Below are 25,564 nucleotides of genomic sequence, written 5' to 3'. Positions count from 1 at the left end.
TAAGATCAGCAATCTCACACTTGGGCAGAGAAATACGTATATATACTTTTTGTCCTATACATCTCAACACCAACTCGAGTACCCAAATGCATAAGTACCCTATGTGTTATAAAGCTTTTATGCTCAGGATAATAAGTGGGATGATTCCCTGTAGAGGATCAGCAGATATTCTGTAGGTCATTTTTCACCCATGATAAATTGTTAGCTGAATAGCATAAGAATAAGTAAATAGTACCCAAAGTATTATTTTAAAAGTGTATCATCTGCAGCAGATGTCAGCCTATGTGTCTTTATATTTGCTTTCAAGCACCTAAACTCTGTGCCACTTTGATGTATCTCTCATGCAAAAGGATGACTTCTCACAGTACAATTCTTCATTGAAACAGCGCAAGTTACTCTATAAACATATTTGAGCTGATCTTTGTGCAATATGCTGTATTAGCTGATTTTCCCTGAACCACAGTTGTTTGTTTGATTAATTTTCCATATTACTGATTAGTATTTCTTTAGATAAAAGACTACTGGAGCAATATGAAAAACTGGTTTCATAAATAAGAGTCTGTAAGTGTAGTAATATAAAATATCAGTAAATAAAAAGCCATGAAAATACTCCAAGAGTTTAGGAAAAAAGCTCCAATAATTTGCAGCATGTTTCCCAAAAATCACTCATTTGTTACATTTATTATTTGGTTGGGTTTTGGGGGGTTTTTTTCTCCCCCAAAAATCACTGCATTTGGTTCCTACTCATTAGCAATTTGGAGTAAAAGATGTGTACGTCTGATAATTTTGTCATGTTTGATTAAATTAGTTCTATCTGACAATTCTTAGTGTTTCAATACAGAAGCTTCCAAGTGATTCCCGCTTCATAGTCTATGAGTTCTGGGAGAACTCCAATGCCTGGAATAGGTAAGTTTTGGGAGGTCAGGTTGATATTTTTTTGTACTATAGAAAGTTTTGAAAGTTAGAAAGCAATTGTGTAGAAGGACTGAATACAAATGAAATACTGCTAATCAATCTCTTGCTAAATATATCACAATTAATACTTCAGAACACTACTTCAGTTGCTAAAGACTAAAATATACTGAAATGTAAATAAAAATGTCAGACACAGCTAATTCAAATAGAACATACAAAGTCTGAAAGTGAACAGAGAAAGGAATGACATCAGATGGATGTTAGTTGATCAGGGATAAAAGAATAGGGAAACAGCAATATTTGCACAGGTTAATGACAAAGAAAGAAAGAAATGGAGCCAATGAGTGAGGCAGGAGCTGTGCCATCCAGCAACACACTTAAGCATGCAAGCAGTCATGGGGAACTCTCACAAAGCTTCCCAAATCCACACCACAAAACCCCATCTGACAGACTTCCAGAATGTCTCTTTTGGGTCCAAAATAGAAGTCGTAGTGACTAGAAGTCCGACCAGTTGAGTTCTAACCTACAGCAGGCAGATGGCTAAAAAATTGAGACAAAAATATTTTCCTTAACTACTTTTCCTATTTAAAAAAACTCAAACAAATCCTCAAATCCTAAACCTGTATACAGAAATTGTTCTGAAGGAAGATGGAGAAGTCTCTTGAAGCTTACTATCTTTCCTTTTGAACAAAGCCCCAGTCCAAAGTAGGTACGTTTACTTTTTACTGGTAACACACATCAACCCATTTGGAACAAGAACTGCTATACTGTGTTACAACCAAGTGAAAAGCATCAGAGTAACAGGCAACCAACCATACAGAAGGAAAAAGTGTGTTTGATGTTACATGCAAACACTTCACGGCTTATCTGGTCTCCTCTCCCACTATCATCGTCTAAGTTTTGAAGCACAAAATCTGGCTTATAGCATTATATTTAGCCCCTTTAAAAACTTTCTAATATTCTTATTTTTTTACAATTATTTAGCCACCTTCAAATGAATTACAGCAAGACATTCCAAAGAAGTAATGTGGACTTCTTGGAAACTCCTGAGCTCATCACAACAATGCTAGTCCCTGGTAAATATCAATTTTTCACAGTATTTTGTTTGTTCCATGTGAAGAGTTCTACTGTATTAGTCTGTTCCATATGCAGGACAACTGCATAATATTACCCTCAGTAAGATAAGTATGAAGGAGAAAGAGACTCTAAATGTTTTTATTTGAAGCACAGAAATGTAAAATGCATCAGGAGCATAAGACCCACAATGCTTTCTTTTACATAGTACAAAGTTAGGCTAGCATATACTTTTTAGGAAAATATCTAGAATAAACAATACTATTTGTGATTAGTAAAATAGACCCTTTTTAAGATTTGCAGGCAAAAAATTGCTTGCTGATGAAGACTTCGACTTAATCATATCTACATTATTGACACAAGTCTTCATTACTAATAATTTACATTTACTAACCAATTTATTGTACATGCTTCCTGCTATGTTAAAACAAACTACTTTGAAAAAGCAAGGTGTTGATGATTCCAAATTACTGTTTCTAATATAAACCAATAAAGATGCAACATCATTTTTCTCAGAGAAATGATAGTTAAAAGAGACAGTGTGGGATGAAGCAAAGCAAGCATCGGTCCCACATTTACAGAGGGAGGACAGCAAAATTTTTATCTTGGGCAACACAAATCTATTACAGTGAAACTCTAATTTCCCCTATGTCTGAGTACAGACCTAGGAGAAGAAAAAAAAAAATAGATAGTCCTATAGCTGAGTTTTCTCCTTAAAAGAAACCAGCCAAGGTATTTTCAGACCTCATGAGCCTGAACACACAATTATATGCCAGGGATTCCTGCAGTATCAGGAGATTGCACTTAATGAACCAAGAATCCCTTCAAATCTATTATCTTACTGGGGAAATTGCTGGGTTTAAGACAAACTTAGCTGTGGGAAACAATGCGGCCTTCTCCCAAACTTCTTCATGTCCAAGAGCTAGACTGGGTATGTCCCAGGAGTGTTCTGAGGTGGTTTACTCACAGCTAAAGTACAATTAACATAAAATAAAATGTAAACGTCATTTATAAATGCCTAAACAGAAGTGTCTGAAATCAGATTCAAAATGCTCGTTAAACCATCAGCTCTGCCTGCTAAGAAGGATTTCAGTCTGCAGCACTCCATCCTGGCAGACGGTTGCCATAGAAACAGCATTTCTCACTGTGCACTCTGTGCTGGGGGGGCAATGGGAAGTAACGCATTCACCATTATTTTTACCATTTTATAGATTATCTATCATTTAGAAATCTGCGCAGACATTTGAACTTTTGTTTCATGGAAAGTACTTCCCATATTTGATCTATACAAATCATATTTATATTTGAAAGATAGAAAATGTTCATGAAATTAAAAATGATGGCTGCAACACTATCAGTATACTTTATGAAAGAATTCTAGACAACGTAAAGTCATACTGCTCTAAAATCAGGATAAAACCAAACAAACCCGTCTGCAATGAGCACATAGATAGGCTCTATTTTAAAAACAAATTTACCCTAGCTCAGACACATCTACTTTTTTTTTTTTTAACACATCTGGTTAAATAAGAACTGAAAAACAATTCTAAATTGTAATCTGAATCTGATTCTATGATTACAACCTGAGTCTTCACTCAGCTGATTAATTAAAATTAATAAGGATACACTTAGCCAGCTAAGAATGATTCAGGAAGATACGGGATTTCAGGACTGTTAGATCCAGCATTATCCCAAAGCAAATTCATTTACCATCAGTTAATAACAACCACAACCAATTGCAGTCTCTTGCACACCTGTTAACCGACCGAGTTGCTTCAGGCCAATCTACCAGGGTGGCATGAATTGGTTCACCTTCAGTGAACGCCTCATTTTGATATAAGATCTGGACTCGAGGACACTGGAGAACCTTTAGGTGAAGAAAACAAAAGCTAGGGGAAAACAGTTGAACACTTATGACACCACAAGGGACAAAATAAACTGTTAAATTGGCATTTTTCTGGCCAAAATTCATTAATCCCCTGATGTGTCAGAGACTACTAGGCTTTCATAGCCCAAATTCAGGTAAGATTCTTAAGTATCTTCTCAACATTCTTCTTCAAGAATAACATTTTTTTCAGAAAAATGCCTTAAATTGAAAGATTTATGGACACGTTCACAGAAACAAGTTGTGTTAATGAATTTAATCCCCAAACTGTGCAGTGCAAAACCTACTGAGACTAGAACACCCATCCGCTAAGGGGACTTGGCATCTCAGATACAGGCACAATTCCTTTCCTTCCTTCCTTCCATCTCTCTCCATAAATCTTGTGGTTCCTCTCTGCATAAGGTTTGAAAGGACAAAGGTTAGGGACTGTGGGGAAGAAGTACAGATGTGTCTCACTCCCTGTCTATAATCTGGTGATTCCAGATCTTCTTTTACAGGAATGACATTTTACAAGTCCGTCAATTCTCTTACTTTTAGGGCAAAACGCTCTTAATTCCTAGAGTTGTGAAAAAAGAACAGCACTTTGAATAACGTCACCAGGAAAGAAAGTCATTAAAGGCAGTACAACCACCCAGGAGACACAATGGTCAGCTAAAATACTGGCACACACAGCAGAACAGGAGTGAGGATTTATGTGATTTGCTCTCTGGGATCTGGGCGCTTAATTCTATTCAACCGCACCTATGACACGTTAACGCTTCTGGATGTCATCAAAGAGAGATACACATTCTTGTGCTAAAGCCACCCCTCACCAGTTATACTCAGCTCTCCTAGTATTTTAGGTATTCTTCCCCTGCCTGGAGAGGTTTTGTCTTTGAAAGTATGCAGCTTTCAAATAAAGTAGTATTAGCTGCATATACGAATTGATGTTTCTTTATAAACGTCACAGCTATTTTATTTCGGATTTTTACAAGAGATAGAAAAAGAAATACTATTTAACAAATAAATAAATTCTTCTCTCTTTCAGCATCGTGGTGGGTCCTCAATAACAACTAGAAGCTGTGGTTCCAAGTAATGTTAATGTTGCATTGTTTTTCATTACAATAACATAGTGGAAGTGTTCAAGGCCAGGCTGGATGGGCCTTTGGGCAACCTGGTCTAGTGGAGGGTGTCCCTGCCCATGGCAGGGGGGTTGGAACTAGATGGTCTTTAAGGTCCCTTCCAATACAAACCATTCTATGATTCTATGAACATTCATATAGCAGTGTACAGGTGCGTTGGGTTATGAATTTATGATGTGATACCATTTGTTATTATGGATGTGATCTTTTCCATTTTAAAATATGGAAAAGTGCACATTACCTTCCCCTCTTGTGACGAGTTCAGTGAAATGATGCATTCTAAAAGCTGAAATAAGACAACTACGCTAAACTGTTTATTGTGTATATTCAGTCCAAACTGTAACAGAAAAGTGCACCTTGATTGGTATGACTAAATATTTGTGAAGTTTTAGTCCTGTGTTAATAAACAATTGTTACTTAACGCTGCCGGTTTCTCCTTTTACAGAATAAAGGGGTATGAACATGAACACACATTTTCGTACATCTTACACTTCAGAGAGCTGTAAGTCATTAATTAGGAGCATAAGCATAGGGACAACTTTTATGTCTATACAGAACTTCACTCATATAGGAAATTTTCTTCCCATGACAAGACAAGGCAGTACCATGTTCTCTTCACAGCCTCTAGCCCCTGTCCTTGGAAGAGGAAACATGTCTGTAAGTATGCCAAGCCTCTTTGGATCCACAGACTAACATTTCACAACCAATTTGCTTTGAAATCTATGCCCTGAACACTTGGAAAATATTTTCATTAGATCACTGACAGCTCACTGAAAAGTCATTACAGAAACCACTGTTACAGCATAAATAGCCATAAACCTGGAAGTCAAAATATTTTCTTCCCTATGAAGTCTTGCTGTTGTTCCCTGCATCTGAGCAGCAGGTGTGTCCTCCAGCCCAAGAATGAAAGTCAAGTGACTACTATAACCTCACACCTCCATGACAGCTTGACAAGCTCTACACGCTAAATGACCACTCTCTCCACTCATCTAGCAGTCCCAGGTTACAAACAGTACCCAAAAAGTAACTTAGAAGTCATATCCAATAAAATATCTCCGCTCCAGGATTTACCTATTTTTATTTCAACTCAACCAATACATTACTACATGTAATTAAAAGCAGGGAATTTAGACTACAAACAAGCAATCTTCATTGCAGTACGGTTCCATATGCCAGAAACCACGACCAGGATTGAGCTCAAGATTAAGAAAGGTGACACATTTAGGTACCTGCATGTGACCAAGGCATCTTAGTTCCTATTGTACCAATGGAGTTCTGAAACAAAATTAGTTCCTTCAGCAAAGGCATCTAGTACATGTGAGATGCTCTAGGGTATCATCCCAACTGGTCTCCAATTCCCAGCTGAGGAAATGAGTTACCTATAGGTTGTGTGTCATTTATCCTTCAGATATCTGTGTGCTTCATATATCCTACATATCTCAGATGAAACCAGGTGCCTACCTTCAGGCAACTGAATCAAACCCTTTGCGAATAAAGCCAACGGAGCCAAGGTTCTCCATAGAAATGTGGATGTCAGAAAGTGATGTCTGCACAACTAAATTTAGGTGCCCACGTTAGAGACAAATTTCACCTTTAAATCTTCTTACAGTAATCATCAAAACTGAATGCTTTATAATACTGAAGTCCAAACCTTTCTCATATTGACATGATACTACAGATCTGTTCGTTCTTAAAAAGGCACCCAAACAGCCGTATTGCATTCACAAATGACAGATCAGCGACAGTTTAAAAGTTTCTTGTCTTTAGCAAAGTAAAACTACGCATATTCCTGAAGATCTGGCTGGCTTTCTTCCTATGCCAAGCTGTCAGTCTAGTGCAACCCATGTTTTCTTTTGTCACTACTGATCTACCAACAAAGGAAATACAGTGACATGTGACACCACTGCAGGGTAAATCCTTAAGTGAAAACTGACACACTACACTGAGATTTTTCCTTTTCACTGGAAAAACTATATTATTCTTAAAATAACCTGCTTTAGAACGTCATGTCCATTAGGTGCTGAAGGGGAGGGGGGGAAGTTCTAGTAGGTCATGTGTCCTTCTAATAGTCATTCTCCTTTGTATATATTTACTAGTAAACAAACTGATGAATCATACACAAAAACAAGTTTGAGAAGTTTCACTTACCAGTTTTGAGAGCTACACACAGAAATTGCGTTCGACACATACTGGGGATAAAGAACCATAGGACTCACTCTAAAAAATTCCCACTGATTAAAAAACAAACAAACAAAAAAGGATTTCAGCACTTTGTAACAGTACTTGTAAACCGCACAAATAGAACACGTGAAAGTTTATTTTAATTGACTAACTGCTCCTAAACATGAAAGAAACTGAATTCAAACAAGTTTATTTGCATAGTGCAGAGAAAGAAATCTAGTGTCTATCAAATGCAACTTGAAAGTCTTCTGCAGCATTGCAATTACCATTCAACACATTCTCATTTAGCTTCCATTATCATTTGTGGCAGAAGTTAAAAAATTGCCTTCAGTGCCCAAATAACGTTACCACAGGTGTGAATACAGGTTTTGAGGGTAATTATATTCATAAAAAATAACTATTCTTGATGCTTGTCAACTGAAGGATGCTTTCAGGAACTACTCAAACTACTGCTTTCCACTTCACTGTTAAATACTGTACTAATTTAAGAAAAAAAGTTATAGAATTAACTATGTATTGGTATACCCATTTACCCATATAAGACGTGATTAAAATCTGTCTTGTTCCTCAATTTTGCCCATTACTTCCACTTTTCAAAGTCAAAACCACTGGACAATTATTTACAAAGAACTTCAAGGAATGTAGTGCATAGACAGTTCTCTCGTTCTGATCCATGATGAGAGAAGATTTCTCATTTTAGTGAAACTGCTGGTAACATGAGACTTCATACCTTGAAAGAAGGTATGTGTCCACTAAATATTAAGTAATGTCTTGTGTCAAGATGGAGATTTCAAATGAAGAAAGCAAGCAAGTAAAGTTTTGGAAATAAAAAAGAAACAAGAAAATAAGTTAGAGGAGTACAAACCCCAAGACATCTGAGAATTGACACAGCCAGTATTTGTTGTTACATTATTACTGCTAAGGAAGGGAGGTGGGAGCAAGCAAAAAGCCCTGGTCAAGTATTGGTTTAGAATTTATAGTCAGACAAACTATATGGTGACATAACACAGATAATTAAAGGACAAAATTCTGTCACAGTAAAATGTAAAATTATTTATTTTCACTGTAATTGTATTACCATCTCAGACATTACAAATCAAAGGTTTGACTTTTAAAGCATTCAGGCAATTACAAGAAGAAACAGGCACTTCCGTAAGTTTAATAGGGTCCTACTTTCATCTGCAGGCACCCAAGTACCTTCAGAATCTTAAAGATCTACATCATATGTAGCTCCTTCATTGATGGATTTCTCATCTTCCAAACAACCTGTCACTTCTTGCATATGTCAATAAAAGGGTTGCTCTTTTCCTGCAAGACAAACAGACCCTCAAATTACTTAATTTGTAAGAGGTCATTTAAACCAAGTTTTCATAGTCTGCTTATAACCCTTTTCTACTCCATGTACATTTAACAATTTGATTTTTTTTTTCCATTAATACAAACAGTTCTACTTTCATTAATCACACAGACTTAATCTGAAATCTTCCTGGCAGACTTTGTCAACACAGTAACTTCACTGCAGTTCAAATGCTGAGCTATGTATAGGTAGGCCTGATCCCCACATCTCAAAAAACCCTCAATGTCTTTTGGGACAAATGCAATCCACAGCCCACTAACTCTACCAACAACATTGCCCTTGTATAAATCACTCTAGGAAGCTTTCTCCATCTGAAAATATGGCTTTCACTCAGACTGGCATATACTTCAGCAGCGACTTCAAAATTCAGAACTATGGAAGCCTTAAGATGGATAAGAACTGCCTGAATACTCAGTTCAGAAGTAAACTGTTGACAACCATCTGCTCCTAAAAACAAGCTCGTTGACATGTTGTAGGATTGTCTGTTTGTCATTAGAAATTTACTTGGAGGCCTCCTTCTGCCCCTTTTAAGCATCATTCATTTAATTTACACATGCATCTCATTGATCCCTCTGGTTTTTATGCAGAAAAATGGGTGACATGGGATCAGTCACCACACTGGAATTTTCCCAGGTAACCATAGAATCTCCTGTATGAAGGAAACTAAAGTATAGAGGAAAGAGGATGGATAATGGAACAACTGAACACCCCTTACAGCGTAAGTTAAGTGGTTTTGCACTCTCCCCTGAAAACAAGTCCTGAATAATGATATCAGAATACAGACATTCTACTATCATTCAGAAGAGTATTGTCTTTAGATGTTATCAAGACATCACAAGCAAAACCGCACAGAAATCCACCACTTAGAGATTTCAGGAACAGCAACATTCAGATAATTTCTCACTATCATATCAGCTTCGCTATAGGATGTCCTTAAAATTAGTCTGATTCTCCCCCACCCTTCTAAAAGCCACAAAGGCTATGAGAAAGATTCTTGACTTATTTTTTAAGTAATGGGAACATGCAATAAGTTGTGATGAATGAGACACAGCTTTCACAGCCTCCCTAAATCTAAATCAATTGTTTCTTCGCTGTGATGGTGACCAAGCACTGCAACAGGTTGTGCAATCTCTCCACAGAAAGGTGGTGAAGTCTCTGCCTGTGGAGATATTCAAAACCTGACCGGACACGATCCTGGGCAACCTGCTCTAGCTGACTCTGCTTGAGCAGGGGAGTTGGACTAGGTGATCTCAAAAGGTCCCTTTGAAACTAAATGATTCTGGGAAAATTCATTAAAAGCTACCAAAAACATGCTAAGGAAAGAAAAACAAACAAACAAGCAAAAACCCTCCCAAACTCAAAATAAGGCTGCAGATTATAATTCTGTCTCATCACTAAACAGATTAGAAAGACACAGCACCTGGAAACACTGCACCAAAACTAACGCTGTTTGCACTTGTCCTGTAGGCTTTCCACTATTCATCAACTCGTTCTCTACTTCAGCATGGAATGCTCAAAATCTGATATCCAGTCTCAATAAGCAAGGTGTCTCACAAAGCAGGCAACTTAACATGACAGGCTCATGTCACCTTATTGCATGAAAAGGAACCTGAAATCACTGTCTTTTCTGGATAAAACAGTTCTGGATTTATCTTCACTCTTTCTTTGATTCCAGGTGCCTTCTCAGATTACATGGTCAAGAATTATTAAATGCTTTTCCCACAATCTACATATAGTAAGTAGTATTAAGAAAAAATCCTAAAAGGCTAAATCCTTTTATGGGATATTGGGCCCAGACTGTTCTCATGTGAGATAAACCCTCCTCCTGCATAAAAAAAATTGCTTCTTCAGTGTCTCTGTTTTAACAGGAGCTATACACCAGTGAGCTCTGCATTCTGAACAGAGATTTCTCCTATTTCCACACTGACTAATCAGTCCTGTATTTCATGAAAGTCTCACTAATAATGTTTTCCAAGTGATACAGCTAACTCAGAAGAGGGAATAATGCAGGTCTTTGTTCCATAAAACGTATGCAGTTACTGGGTTTTTTCGTTCTAATTTTGAAATAAGTTTTATCACTCCTCATTCTTGAAATTCAACACGAATCTTTTCACACTAATATATGAAAGTAAAATCCACTAGTTGACAGGCCAAGTCAGGTCTAAGGAATTCCTGGGTAAGATTCAGCTTCTATTCTATTCAGAGATTCTTGTATTTGGATTCCCATACAGAAAAGCTTAATATCTCCAAGTGCTTCAATCTTTGTTCGAAAGATTGAAGGGTAGGGTTCATGTATCCCACAAATAAAATTTTTCTTTCAGTATATGTCAATGAGAATACCATGGGACAAAGCCCTGGAAGGAAGAGGGGCCCAAGACAGCTGGCTAATATTCAAGGGTCACCTCCTCCAAGCTCAGGAGCGATGCATCCCAACAAAGAGAATGTCAAGCAAATCCACCAAGAGGCCCCCGTGGATGAACAAGGAGCTCCTCGGCAAAGTGAAACAAAAAAAGGAAGCCTACAGAGGGTGGAAGCAAGGGCAGGTAGCCTGGGAGGAATAGAGAGAAACTGTCTGAGCAGCCAGGGAGCAGGTTAGGAAAGCCAAAGCCCTGATAGAAATTAGTCTGGCCAGGGATGTCAAGGGTAACAAGAAAAGCTTCTATAGGTATGTCAGTGATAAAAGGAGGAGGAGGGAAAATGTGGGTCCCCTCCAGAATGAAGCGAGTGACCCGGTTACCCAGGATATGGAGAAGGCTGAGGTACTCAACAACTTCTTTGCCTCAGTCTTCACTGGCAAATGCTTGAGCCACACTGCCCAGGTCGCAGAAGGCAGGGACTGGGAGAATACAGAACTGCCCACTGTAGGAGAAGATCAGGTTCGAGAATATCTAAGGAACCTGAAGGTGCACAAGTCCATGGGACCTGATGAGATGCATCTGCGTGTCTTGAAGGAACTGGCGGATGAAGTGGCCAGGCCACTCTCCATCATATTTGAGAAGTCCTGGCAGTCCGGCGAAGTTCCCGCCGACTGGAAGAGGGGGAACATAACCCCCATTTTTAAGAAGGGTAAAAAGGAAGACCCAGGGAACTACAGGCTGCTCAGTCTCACCTCCGTGCCTGGCAAGATTATGGAGCAGACCCTCCTGGAGACTATGGTCAGGCACATGGAAAATAAGGAGGTGACTGGTGACAGCCAACACAGCTTCACTAGGGGCAAATCGTGCCTGACAAACTTGGTGGCCTTCTATGATGGGGTTACAGCATTGGCAGATAAGGGAAGAGCAACTGACGTCATGTACCTGGACTTGTGCAAGGCATTTGACACTGTCCCGCATGACATCCTTGTCTCTACATTGGAGAGACATGGATTCGATGGATGGACCACTCAGCAGATAAGGATTGGCTGGATGGTCGCACTCAAAGAGTTGTGATCAACGGCTCAATGTCCAAGTGGAAAACGGTAACAAGTGGTGCTCCTCAGGGGTCAGTACTGGGACTGGTGCTGTTCAACATCTTTGTCTGCAACATGGACAGTGGGATCGAGTGCACCCTCAGTGAGTTTGCCAACAACACCAAGCTGTGCGGTGTGATCGACACACTGGAGGGAAGGGATGCCATCCAGAGGGACTTTGACAGGCTTGAGAGGTGGGCCCATGTGAACCACATGAAGTTCAACAAGGCCAAGTGCAAGGTCCTGCACGTGGGTAAGCGCAATCCCAAGCACATCAGCGCAATCCCAAGCACAACTATAGGCTGGGCGGGGAATGGATTGAAAGCAGCCCCAAGGAGAAGGACTTGGGGGTATTGATTGATGAGAAGCTCAACATGAGCCGGCAGCGTGCGCTTGCAGCCCAGAAAGCCAACCATGTCCTGGGCTGCATCAAAAGAGGTGTGACCAGCAGGTCAAGGGAGGTCATCCTGCCTCTCTACTCCGCTCTGGTGAGACCCCACCTGGAGTACTGCGTCCAGCTCTGGGGGCCCCAGTACAGGAGAGACATGGAGCTGTTGGAGAGAGTCCAGAGGAGGGCCACGAAGCTGATCGGTGGGCTGAAGCACCTCTCCTGTGAGGACAGGCTGAGTTGGGGCTGTTCAGCCTGAAGAAAAGGCGGCTCCAGGGAGATCTAATTGTGGCTTACCAGTACCTGAAGGGAGCCTACAGGAAAGATGGTGAGGGACTGTTTATCAGTGAGTGTAGTGACAGGACAAGGGGTAATGGGTTTAAGCTGAAGGAGGGTCGATTTAGATTAGATGTTAGAAAGAAATTCTTTACTGTTAGAGTGGTGAGGCACTGGAACAGGTTGCCCAGAGAGGTTGTGGATGCCCCATCCCTGGAAGTGTTCAAGGCCAGGTTGGATGGGGCTTTGGGCAATGTGGTCTAGTGGAGGGTGTCCCTGCCCGCAGCAGGGAGGTTGGAACTAGATGATCTTTGAGGTCCCTTCCAGCCCAAACCATTCTATGATTCTATGATTCTATGATTTCTAACAAGGTTCATTTACTTTAACTGAGATCTTACAATGTTCTTGCAAACAGTGGTAATTTTTTCCTCTTCCTTGCCAATATGGAAACTGCTTAGTGAAAGGCCAGCTAGTATATCCATGCAGGCATACAAAATACATCTTAGGACAGTCCAGATCCAAAGAACTCCCAAATTACTAAAAATTCAATGTCTACACTAAAATTCAACACCAGAATAATATATATTATATAGCCATATAAAAGTGCATACATTATCAAAGCTCAAATGACAGGAAGGGGGGAGGGGGAAAGTTAGGAAATTCAAGAGTTTAAATTTCTCTATTTGCAGGTAGGTTTTCAAACAAATAGAGCTTTCACCTTGAGGACAAATATAACAGAAAGATGTAAAAGTAAGATCAGGGAAAGCCAATTACTGTCACATATTACTTTAACTTTGTTTTTCCAAAAACTAGAAATTTGAAAAGTTTAAAACCCCTCTAATTGTGGCCAACACAGTAGTCATCTTGACATACTTCTCCAGAATAGGAATCCTGTTTCTAGAAGAACTACATCCCGATGGCCTCAAAAGCAGCCTGGTATGTAGCCTGATTTGATATTATACTGTTTATACCCAAGAACGTTTTCCCACACTTGGCATGTAGAATATGAACCATTAGATTTTTTCCTCTCAGCATATTAAGTATTTGAGAATTATTTCATCTCAAAGGCTAAGGTGGCGCTCCTGGAAATCCTTCAAATTCATCATTCATTTCTGTTCATTTCTCCCCAACAACACAGATCAGAGATAATGATAACACAAACTGCATTAAGCTTATTAATAGTTTTGTAGTAGACACGGATGCATGGACAACTTAAACACTGGAATTAGACTTTCACCAAGATAGAAATTTATCAAGATTGTTCTATTTTATTTTGAAAAGACAGAGATGGAATTCACATAGAATACCAAACCTATGTACTGTGATTTTCACAGAAAGCTTTAATATGATTTAATAATGACTTAAAATTTGGAAACATATCTGATCTTTTTTCTGAAAACAAAGAAAAACCCTTTTCCATTGTATGGTACTTTCTATGGTAAGATGCCAAGTCCCGACTGGGGATTGTACAAAAGTAACAGAGCTGAACTGCACAATCTGTCTTTTGAAGGTTTTATCAATTTGGCAGGCTAGTCTGAAGAAAAATGTTTGCTATCAAATGAGTTGTCAAAGCCTCCATGACTGTTTTTGTAACTTCACTTAATACAAAAAGTGCACTTACTGGCTTTTCAAGTACGATTGGATGATCAGGAAGAAACTCTGGCTTCTTCTGAGACAGAGAAACACTTGAAAGTTTCAGAAGGAAATCTCTGCTGTATTTGATCCTTTCTGTGAATATACAAAACAACTAAGTTCAACATTGCTGTTTAAGGTATCAAGGTTGGGAATTCAGAGAACTGATTTGGTTTCTTAGAGAAGGGTGGAAATGCTGCATGTGGAATATAAAAATCAGTGTTAAAAACAGCATTAATTTAAGTCTGACCTTGCATCAGGACAATTTGTAGTAAATTACAGAGCATTTCAGTTTAACTGTATCAAATTGACTTAGTAAATATTGAGGACTATTCTAAGCTAATATGGGTTTGTAGTTTTAATACAAAAGAACCCAAAAAAGTGAATCCAACCTTACACTATAGCCAGACTCCCTATATCTTTTTCTAATTAATAGAAATGCCACAAACTGGTCCTGAAACCTTAGAAAATCTGTTGATAACTCACACCAAAGTGGCATGTTTCTATGGGACAGATAGCAAAAAAAATACTTAGAATGTGCATGTTATCATTTGAGTTTGTCCCCCTATCTCTACTCTAGCATAGCCTCAGATATGTCTACCCATGTCCGTATTTTAAGATGATATTCTTAAACAACAGCAGAAACAAGAAGAAAGGAATTAGGTAAAGAAGGGACAAACTTTATCTCTGGTCCTTGGTGACAGGGAAGTCTGTACCTTTAGGAATAATGGATCTCTGTTAAACAGTCACTGGACTGACTAGTTTTTGCTTCTCAGGCTGTAGGCTCTTGAGAAGAAAGGCCACAAAGTCAAATATGAATGGGACTTTTTCCTGCCTTTGACCACAAAGGATTATAGTAACTGATGAACCTATGTGAGAGCATGAGGATAACTTTAAAAAGAGTAGTTTATAGAACATCAGCATGCTTGAAAACTTATGGCTTGTTTCCCCCCACCCACACCTTGTTTAAAAACATATGAAGACAATGACTTCTGTAAGGCTTTAACACAGTCCCCCAACATCCTCCTCTCTAAATTGGAGACATATGGATTTGATGGATGGACTGTTCTGTGGATGAGGAATTGGTTGGATGGCTGCATCCAGAGGGTAGCACTCAACAGCTCATATCTGGATGAAGACCAGTGACACGGGGTCCCTCGGGGGTCTGTACTGTGACCAGTACTGTTTAATATTTTCATCAGTGACACAGACGGTGGGATCAAGTACACCCTCAGCAAGTTTGCAGATGACATCAAGCTTAGTGGTGAGGCTGACATGCCTGAAGGATGGGATGCCATTCAGAGGGACCTGGACAAGCTTGAGAAGTGGGCCACGTAAACCTCATGAGGTTCAACAAGGTCAAGTGCAAGGTCCTGCACATGGGTTGGGGCAACCCCCAGTATAAATACAGGCTTGGGGATGAAGGGATTGAGAGCAGCCCTGAGGAGGACGACTTTGGGGTACTGGTGGATGGAAAACCGGACACGAACCAGCAATGTGTACTCACAGCCCAGAAAGCCAACTGTGCCCTGGGTTGCAGCAAAAACAGCATGACCAGCAGGTCAAGGGAGGTGATTCTGTCCCACTACTCTGCTCTCGTGAGACCCCACCTGGAGTACTGTGTCCAGCTCTGGAGTGCTCAGCACAGGAAAGACATGGACTTATTGGAGGGGGTCCAGAGGAGGGCCATGAAAATAATCAGAGGGCTGAAGCACCTCTCCTGTGAAGACAGGCTGAGAGGGTTGGGGTTATTCAGCTTGAAGAAGAGAAGGCTCTGGGGATACCTTATTGCGGCCTTTCAGTACTTAAAGGGGGCTTATAAGAAAGATGGGGACAAACTTTTTAGCAGGGCCTGTTGCAGCAGGACAGGGAATAATGGTTTTAAGCTAAAAGAGGGTAGATTCCAACTAGATATAAGGAAGAAATTTTTTACAATGAGGGTGGTGAAACACTGGCACAGGTTGCCCAGAGAGATGGCAGATGCCCCATCCATGGAAACATTCAAGGTCAGGTTGGATGGGGCTCTGAGCAATCTGATCTAGTTGAAGATGTCCCTGCGTATTGCAGGGGAGTTGGACTAGTGACTTTCAAAGGTCCCTTTCAACCCAAACTATTCTATGATTCTAAAAGAAAGCAAGGAAGTGACTGAGATAACAGTAAAAAACACTTAACTGTAGAGACAGAAAATTGAAGGCATACTACCACTGAACAGTTATCAAATGGATATTATCTAGAACTTAAGGTAGAGCTGGAGATAAATATGGAGTTCCAGTGGAAATTCACATTGTGATGGAAGAGAAGGAGAAAAAAAAGAAGAGACTAATTTGTAGGCAGTAGTTGAACAACAGGATCTCTGAAGTTGTGTTACTCTAAAGGAAAGGATTACAAGCAGCAAACAAAAGCCCTTTGAAAACAAGTGTTGGAAAAAAGTTTGACATTATGGACAAATGTGGAGTAGACCCAGGGAGGCATCACAGAGCAATTAACCACTAAAAAAGATCCAAAGTGATGGCTTATACAAGAGAGTAGGATCTGTTGAGAAGCCATTTAAGATCTTGTAGAATACAATAGCCTCCACACATCACAAGCAGAATCAAGAAGAAAGGATCAGAAAGCCACCATCAGACAGAACCTGACAAGCCTGACAGCAAACTAGATCCAAAGAACAGAACATTATTCTATTTACCAAGACCAAGAATAAAAGAAAATAATTGGAGCTTGAAAGGGGACACATGGAAGACTTACTTTCAAGTCAGTAACCCACAACAAGAACCTGGGTGATGGTAACCTCAGACTGAGGTAAAATAGGAAAGGCTCAATAAAACTTAACAGAATTCTTTCAATTCTTAGTACTCAAGAGCAACAGAACAAACCAAGTCTCCAGAGATTACTTAAGGATTGGAGATTACAGATGGAGATTTAGAATGCCTTATTGCAGGAAGACAGTAACAGAAAAAATTGTCTCAATGAACCGATGACCTAACCTGGATTACTGTCGCAGCTCCTGTGACACATTTAAGAATGAAGAACTAGGGAAGAAGCAGTGCAGAGGAAGATTGTGAGAATACATTTGGAATCTGAGATTATCCCTTAAAAAAAAGAATAAATGTTTAGCTTGTTTAAACTACTACACCACAACAAAAACACTATTATGCTTTATGAGTGCTGACTGACAGGCAGTACAGAAAGAAAAGCATAAGGAACAAACCTTAAGGACAGTGTTTACACAAGAACAAACTAATCATAAAAGAAATTAAGTGATATCTAACCAGCAGAAAATGAGTATTTCAGAAGCACTGTAGTAACAGTAGGAAAAGGAAGCCAAACTATTAAATTCTTAAACTGGTTGCATGCACCAGTCTTAAAGATTGTATGCCACGACTGACCCCTGCAATAGGCTAAAGGATGTATCTCAAATCTATACTTATACACACAGAAGCAATTTATACAAAAACAGGATTTCTGCGTGAAGAAATTTTTTTATGCTCAGGGTTTGTTTTTTTCTAGGTGTTTTTAAAACAAAAAAACAAAACAAAAGGCAGGTACACCCTTATATGCAAGCAAGTCTACCAGTGAAGGTTTCCCATCTCAGTTATTGCCAAATCTTACACTTTCTCTAGAGTGTTATGTGAAAAACAGGAAGGTTTCATATTGCTCTCAAATTGTGGTCTAGAAGAAAGCCAAACTCTCAAACATTGGCTAATCAGAAAAAAAATAACATGCAGCCCACATCTCTTCAAAATTCAACTGTCTTCCATCCAGAAAATACAATTTTGACTCAGATCTCCATGCAATATTTTACCTTTTTTTGCTTCTGATTCATGCTGTTTTGGTTGACAGGGCATCATATTTTGAGTTAAGATCTTCACTTCAGTCATTTCAGATAACTAAAATAGGAGGAAAGAGTTAAACTTTTTTTGATGTATTTTTACAAAATTAAGTCATGAAGCTCATTTCCTTTAAACATATTAAAACAAGGATGTATGTTTCTGGGTTTCTTAGTTAAAAAATAACAGTTGTAGCACAGTTTCAGTAATTAATTTTGCTTTTACCAGTCACCAAGATTTTGGACAATTAATACTTTCTGTGCATGAAGAAAAGTGGATACTGTTAATTTTTTCTACTCTGTGCAATTGAATCATTGCCTTCTTTACAGTACAAGAACAGTTTGTAAAGAAACAGTTTTGCACATATTAAACTGTACTCAGAACTGTAGCTATTTATAACAACTGGTGCATCTCTAACTTGAAAGATGAAGGTCTGGCAAAATAACTGCAGAAAACTGTAAACAGAAATACTGGTAATGTAAAATATCTGAGAAGTTTAATTTGAACCTGTAGAATGTTTGTTACTCTTGATTACATATAATAAAGGAATAGTCCAACTACTTACAAAGCAGTATAGGTAAGCACATTTAAGGCAGCAATCTTTTTGGACAGAATTTTACAGTGCTATTGCTAGTTTTTAAGAACAACACAATTACCTCCTCCTTTTCTCTTATCTCACCCAGAACACAGCCAGAAAGTGTTACACTGGGGAATAATAAAAGCAGCAAGGACTTTCCTTAAGACCAAAAGACAGACTTGGATTCTCTCATTTAGCAAAAGCTGTCATAAGCATCATGACCCAACATGTACAGTAGAACGCTGAGTTCATTCCAACGGCCAAAACCTTGAAGTGAGTGTTCTGGAAAGTAGGAAAGCAGTATACCCTCAATAGTTTGTCTTGGTTCCCAAAAGGTTCCACAGGTTTGGCTGAGGAATTTTAATCTCATTCTGACATAGATGGTTTTGGTTGGTTGGGAGGGGGGCAGTAAGAACTGAAAATTGTGGGAAGCATTTGTCAAAAGCTGAAGAGATCATCTTTTCTGGACAGAGACGGCAGTTAACGCTTTGTATTGTAACTGCACCACCAGCTTTCATGGTGTGCTAATACTAGAAATTTTGAAATGGCAAAATATTTCTGGCATATTATCCACTCTGCTCGCACTTCCATTTTCTGGGGTTGAAATTTAGTTATCTTTCCCTGATTTGTCTAAAACTTCTGGGGAAAAAACATCTGAAAAATCTAGGGATTTCAGAGAATGAAGAGATTGAAAGAGATGAAGAAGAATGAAAGACTTCAGAGAACAGAGCGCCATACTGCTAATTCTAACTGCTTTGTGATGTTCAACTAGGCTTCGCAAGTCTTAGCTATTCAAAGGCCCTTTCCAAGTACAAACAAGGATTTAACACATTCTCAAATCCACAAGAAAAAGACGTGCATGACAAAGCAGAATTTAGAGCAGTGTGCCAGACAATGTCATCAGAATATTTTTACATTTCTTCCCGCACCACCTCTCATCACATCATCGTGCCAACTGCTTTATAATATCAAGAGTTCTATTACGCTTGGTTTCTGGTCCAACATTGAGTATCAACACTCACAAGAACACTATTATACGTGCTCCTATCTGAAATCCATCTACAAAGAATGGAATCCATCTATAAAGAATATCCCTAGAGCAGGGGATTTATTTGTGAAGCTCAACATCATTTTAAATGGTAGTTAAGAAGTAGTAAATTAAAACTGATACTGACCAATAGAGACTTTTCAAGCCTCTCTCTCTACCTCAAATAGATTTGAGGTAATGGACTCAACGCTCTCCGATCTTCTGAAAATTCTTTGCATACCATGAAGGAATAAAAATTATTCTTTGCATACCATGAAGGAATAAAAATTATTCTTTGCTTTAAATTATCCAGTTAGGGCACAGTTGAAAATTCAAGCACTTTTAATCTGAACACCATTTTGGTGGAAATTCCCTAGAATGAAGGCTAACGTCTTAGATACAAGCACTGTCACTGTGCTCATTATTAACAGTACCTCTTCTCCACTTCCTCTAAGACTTAAGACTAGAAGTTTCAGACTATAAGATCCTCAGATAGTAGTTTTAATACTATAATTCATTGTTCTTCAGATTACTCAGTGCTGAATCTAACACTGACCAGCACTACTGATGTGCCATTATGATGAATCTTTTTCCCTGGCGGAGGTCTAAGCAGCTTTAAGCAGTTTGGATGATTCAATCGCCAGATTCTTCTTCAGTTCATTCACTGCTTTAAGAACCTGGTTTGCCAGAGTTAGCTTTTTTCTGTTGTTTTTAAAGCCTATTTTATTTTTTTAAATCTATTTATAAGTTAGTGGCAAATACAATCTGCTTTCCTTTTTAAAGTCTTCACCATTCACCACGTCTTCCAAAAAGTAACCTGCATTTCCTCTATCCTAACCTATATCACCTTGGGTATTTATTCTCTTTTTAACAGATTGTCGCTACATAAGATTATGACTGGTATAAAAAGTTGGTTTTCCTTTAGCAATACTAAGTGTTTTATCAACAGTTGCTGTTTTTCACCTTACAGTGTGTTTAGTGTTGCGATCACTTATCTTCTGTAAAAAAGAAATATATTGAAGGAGGAAGGAAAGGGGATGAAGATAATTAAAGTTTTATGATTGTAGATACAGAGCACTATTATTGTCTTGCCAAAAAGGTGACAAGATTTAAAGTACCTGAAATACAACTACAATTTTGAAGAACAAGTTCTTGAAGTGAAATATATATATATATATATTATTCTAGAAATGGGAACATTATTTCACCGTATCAGGAGCCAAAGAGCAAACGGATAACAATGTACAGCTTTCTCAGATCATAACTGACACTTTCTAAAACACAGAGAATGTTCAGGAAGATTCACTAAAGAGCGAGAATATACAACTCTGTATCATCAGATTCAGGTCCTGTTATCTTCAGAACTAGATACTCAATGTTCCTGCTTAGAAAAATGTTCTGTGAAGCTGCTATGCCAGCCTCCAGGCCAATGCTGCCCATCAACTAGGGGTTCATAAGACTAGTCAGCTGGTATTTGGAGGTACCTATGAAAGAGCTGAGAGTCAAAGGTATTAAAAAGTCTTTTCAATATTGTATGCCAAAGGAAAAGTTCTAAAACATATAATACAACTATACTAACATCAAAGAAATGCATTATGTAGCTACACGTAGCCAAATATTGATAAAACTGAGTACTATAACATTGCTGACCACAGGCCTATTCTAAAAGAGAATAGTTTGTTCTCCTAAATACACATTGTTCAAGATACACGTATAACTGTTAATTTCCCTATGCGTGATTAAGGATAGGCTGCCAACGCCTTGACCTTTTTTTTTTTTTTTTAAAGTCAAAGGCAGCTTCCAGAAGCTTCATAAAACAAAGGAAGGACTAAACGATTATTAGACCTCTTAAAAAAAAAAAAACTAAAACTTTCAATACAGTCTGAAAAATATTAAAACCAGTATCAACAGAAAATCAAATTCAGACTATGAAACATTAAATATTCCAGCTGGAACACTACAAATTTCATTTTGCAGCAAACAGATACAACCAATTGCAAGTTTGAAAGACACAATGTACCATGTCTAAAACCAAGTATTTCTGGCAATAAAGCAATAGAGTGTTTCTGGTTTTTTGAATGCTAAGGCCCGGTCCAGCACGTCAATGAAACAGAACTACAGAATGCACTGGAACTGTTTAATTATCTAGTTTTGTGAAGTTTGCTGCCTCAAATGAATTTATGCATGTGCTAACAGAACTAAAAAAAAATAAATTTCTAATGTTATTCCTTACACATAATAAGCAAAGACTGAATATGTGTACCTTATGTTTAAAATAGCTGTCTTAAATTCAATGAAGACTAAAGAAAAAACACACAGACTTTCAAAAGACTCTTAAGTAAATCATAAAATGTATTTTCCAGCTACTACTGCATGCAAATATCAGGGAAAGGCATTCCTGAAACTCATACTTCGTAACACTTCTGACACTGCTCATTTATAACATACAGATTCAAGGACACTCCTAGCTGGAAATACAGTTTACTTTTCATTTGGTAACATAAGGAATAAGCTGACTTTCAATTTATAGCACACACTCCATCAACTTTGTCATCTACTATTTACTCAATACTCACCCAGTCAACCTTATTCTGCAAACATACTTCAGTGTTGCTGCTAGGTAATTCAGTCTGAAAGTTTAGCGCAATGGATGATACTGGTGAAGATAAGAGAAAACATTAAGAAAAAATATTTTAAATAGACTCCACATTTTTATTTTGTGATACTTGCCACAAGAACATTACCGAAATCCAACCACAAAGAGATTGTATAGGCATTTATTCACAACTTAAAAGCTCTAAATCAAGTAAGACCATCATTCTTCCATTTCTTCCATGAATTTTAAACAAAGTAAAAATTTATTATGTCACTTAGCTTCTGTCCACATCAGCACAGCTGTCACTGTTTCTCTGGCCACCAAAAATTTTTAACTTAACAGTAACAGCTGTAACACAGCAATAACTAGAAGGCATACAGAAATTTAAAAAACAAAACCAAAATATACACACTTGACATAAATAGTGCATGACTTTTTTCTTATGCATTTTTTTGTTTGAACTTGCATGAAGGCTAGATAAGAACGGTACGGGGCAGTACACGGTACTTGCAATAAAATCTAAACAATAATATATTTGTTAAATTATGTGTGTTTGACGTTTTCAGTAGCAGGAGTCAACTAACCCAAGAAATCCAAATTTAATGGAGAGGCCTGATCCAGCTTTCTGAAGCCAGAATTTCAGATGTCAAGCTAGAACACCACCAAAAAGAGTTCTGCATAAACCTAATGTAGTTTAAATTCAGATTTTATCACAGCGATTAGGTAGTAAGATCAACACACAGCAAGACATTTATACACTGTTGTAGTGCGAACAAAGTAATTAAAAAAATAACAATACTCAAGTCACCTTACGTGTCCTTCTTACTTCCTCAAAAGCACCTGAAGGTTTGGCAAAATGAACTGTATCTTAGCCATGCTACTCACCTTGTTTAGAAGACAGATGGTGCACAGGTCGTGCTGGCTGAAGGGATTTACCAATAAACTTTTTAGTTTCCTTTAACATTTTGAAGCAGCACACTTTAAAAAAGCAGCAGAAATCAATACAGGCCATTCAGTTTCACATACAGATGTTACGTGAGAAGAGCAGTCTATCTACCACTTGTTAGCTACATTTGACAAGAGGATATAGTGTATTTTACTATCTGGGCAGGAAAAAGAAGAAAGGCCTCACACCTAAGTTTTCTTAGATGATAGAATATACTGGATAAAATTTGCATAAAGACAGAATCAGGGACCTCTCTCATTCTCCTTACAACTGAGCTACCCTAGCTTCTTCTCAAAAATATTTTTTCCTGTATGTATATATACGTCTGTGCACTTGGAGAAAGGAGATGGGGACACATGACCCACCATCAGTCGTAAAATCTTAATTTGTAATATATATATCTTAATTTTACTCCTTCCTACCCCCATCTCCTTTGTCAACTGGGAAATTTCATGACTTGAAGGAACGTCAGGTTCTTTTAGAGAAAAAGAATAGCAGAAACAATGATCAACAGAATAATAATGGTACTGAAATTCTGCTTTCTCTACCAGACTTTACAAGACAAGAGAAGAATTGTGATAACAAAGAAGATTCAAAGGAAAGTATCATGACTTCAAGAGTTAAAACTATAGAGTTCCAGTATGGAACAGGGAAAGAGAAGTTAGGCTATTTAAAATATGAGCCAGTATCACTTCCCACTTAACTGGTCTTTGCATTATAGAAGAAAAAAAATAAAAATCTGATGATTTACTACATTATAATCTTTTGAACTAGAACACTGAACTTTTACTATATTCAAGTAACAATTTTCCAACATAGACAGTTTGAACCCATTCAGGTCTAGAAGCCAACTATTAAATGGTTATTGTCTTAATTAGAACAGTTGGTCTAAAGCTAGGAAAAAAGTTCTAGTTCGATTCCCTGGTTTTCCTATCTTCTCATCTTAAAAAAAGACTTGAAAGCTGTTGTCAAAAGGAACAATCAAAACTCCTGCAGGTGAATGAACTGAGACCATTGACATGGAAAACAGATTTTATCCAGATTAGCAATGCTTGTTTAAACAATATTTATACTAGATACTAAATTTCCACATAAAGCAATGCAGTAATATTTAAATTGAAAGATTAAAAAAAAAAAAAGCAAGTTTTCCTGCATACTCTGATTACAAATTATAAGCACACTTTTTTAAAACAGGAAAAACTGTTTTAAGAGGGTGGCTAGCTTCTAGAATGTAGCACACTTGTATTGTTTAAAGCATTCCACTGACAATGAAAACGAAGTGACTTGTGGTGACAGCAAAACACGTTTTGCCCCTCCACCCCCAAAATTTCCATGAAGATGTCTAAGAAACCACATACTCCAAAGCAAGTAAAACAAAAATGAGAGAGAAGAGGGAGTTTGGGCAGGGGTGACAAGTGCACTATTGTAACAGCTCTATTTCCCCCTTTAAGCTGAAGGAAGAGGCTAGAAAAGACCGCAGCAAGTTAACTAGCCCAACCTTCTGGATTAATACGCTGTTCTATCTGACTAGTATCAAGAAAAGTGGAGAAAGATTAGTTTTAGTAGCTGAGAAATAAACTGCTTCTGTGAGAGACTATTGCTGCAGGGGCACCCCAAGACATCCCCCTTACAAAGACCGTATTGATTCTCAGGAGTTATTCCCATTGGTGAGCTGCCCACCAGAAAGGCAGCCTTCTGCAGTAGCCAACAGGCCTAGCAGGATTTCGGCATGACCTTTTTTTTCTTGAGGATCTTAACAAGCTGGACATTCACAGCGAACAGCTACAAGGGCCCATCAAAAATATTCTTTAGAAGACTCTTTCCTGAACACGTGAAAAAGAATTAACGCAATTTTGGTGAAAAATCCCCCGAGCCGGGCAGGCCCACGAGTACCCAGAAACTGACCACTTCCCCTTGCCCCAAAAGGCACAGCACTGTCCCAGTCAGAGCCCCCGAACGCCTACCAAAACCCTCAAGAAAACAAAACCGCGCTCCGTCAGCCTGACAGAAGCCGCCTCCCTCTTGCGCGGTACCTAACAGCCCGCGGCGGCTCTCCCCGGCCTCTCGCCTCTCAACTCGCCAGCCCCTCCCGCCCCCCTTTGGGCCGCGGCACGCCGAGGGCTGCCCCAGCCCACCTCTAACCGCCTCCCAGGGCAGCTCCTCCAGCAGCAGGCGGCACCTCTGCCCCAGGACCCCGAACGGGCTCCGAGGCGCCGCTCTCCCTCAGCGGCGGGCGGGACTGGCCTTCGCGCGGCACGTCCCGCCACAGCCGCGTGCCGCCGGCCGTTTAACGGTCGCGCCGCCAGCGAGT

At 38.8% G+C, this 25,564-nt stretch overlaps 2 protein-coding genes across 2 annotated transcripts in view; one reads left to right on the top strand and one right to left on the bottom strand.

Annotated features, from left to right (window-relative positions):
- The window catches only part of NECAB1 (N-terminal EF-hand calcium binding protein 1), a 67,262-nt gene extending 61,846 nt beyond the window's left edge, over positions 1-5,416 (top strand). The window contains exons 11-13 of the mRNA XM_075743750.1: positions 829-906; positions 1,900-1,991; positions 4,902-5,416. Of these exons, the coding sequence (XP_075599865.1) occupies positions 829-906; positions 1,900-1,991; positions 4,902-4,930 (199 nt within the window). The 3' untranslated portion in view covers positions 4,931-5,416. The remainder of the gene's footprint in view (positions 1-828; positions 907-1,899; positions 1,992-4,901) is intronic.
- A 3,003-nt stretch (positions 5,417-8,419) lies between these two features.
- C2H8orf88 (chromosome 2 C8orf88 homolog) lies at positions 8,420-23,271 on the bottom strand. Its single transcript, XM_075747089.1, has 5 exons — positions 23,193-23,271; positions 22,288-22,367; positions 18,083-18,167; positions 14,270-14,376; positions 8,420-8,484 (listed from the first exon to the last, which is right to left on the bottom strand). The coding sequence occupies exons 1-5, from the start codon at positions 23,269-23,271 to the stop codon at positions 8,446-8,448; spliced, it is 390 nt and encodes a 129-aa protein (XP_075603204.1). The 3' UTR covers positions 8,420-8,445.
- Positions 23,272-25,564: the final 2,293 nt, after the last annotated feature.

Source organism: Balearica regulorum, chromosome 2 (genome assembly GCF_011004875.1).
Source record: "Balearica regulorum gibbericeps isolate bBalReg1 chromosome 2, bBalReg1.pri, whole genome shotgun sequence".
In the NCBI taxonomy this organism is placed as follows: domain Eukaryota; kingdom Metazoa; phylum Chordata; class Aves; order Gruiformes; family Gruidae; genus Balearica; species Balearica regulorum.
This window is presented reverse-complemented; position numbering and strand designations above follow the sequence as displayed.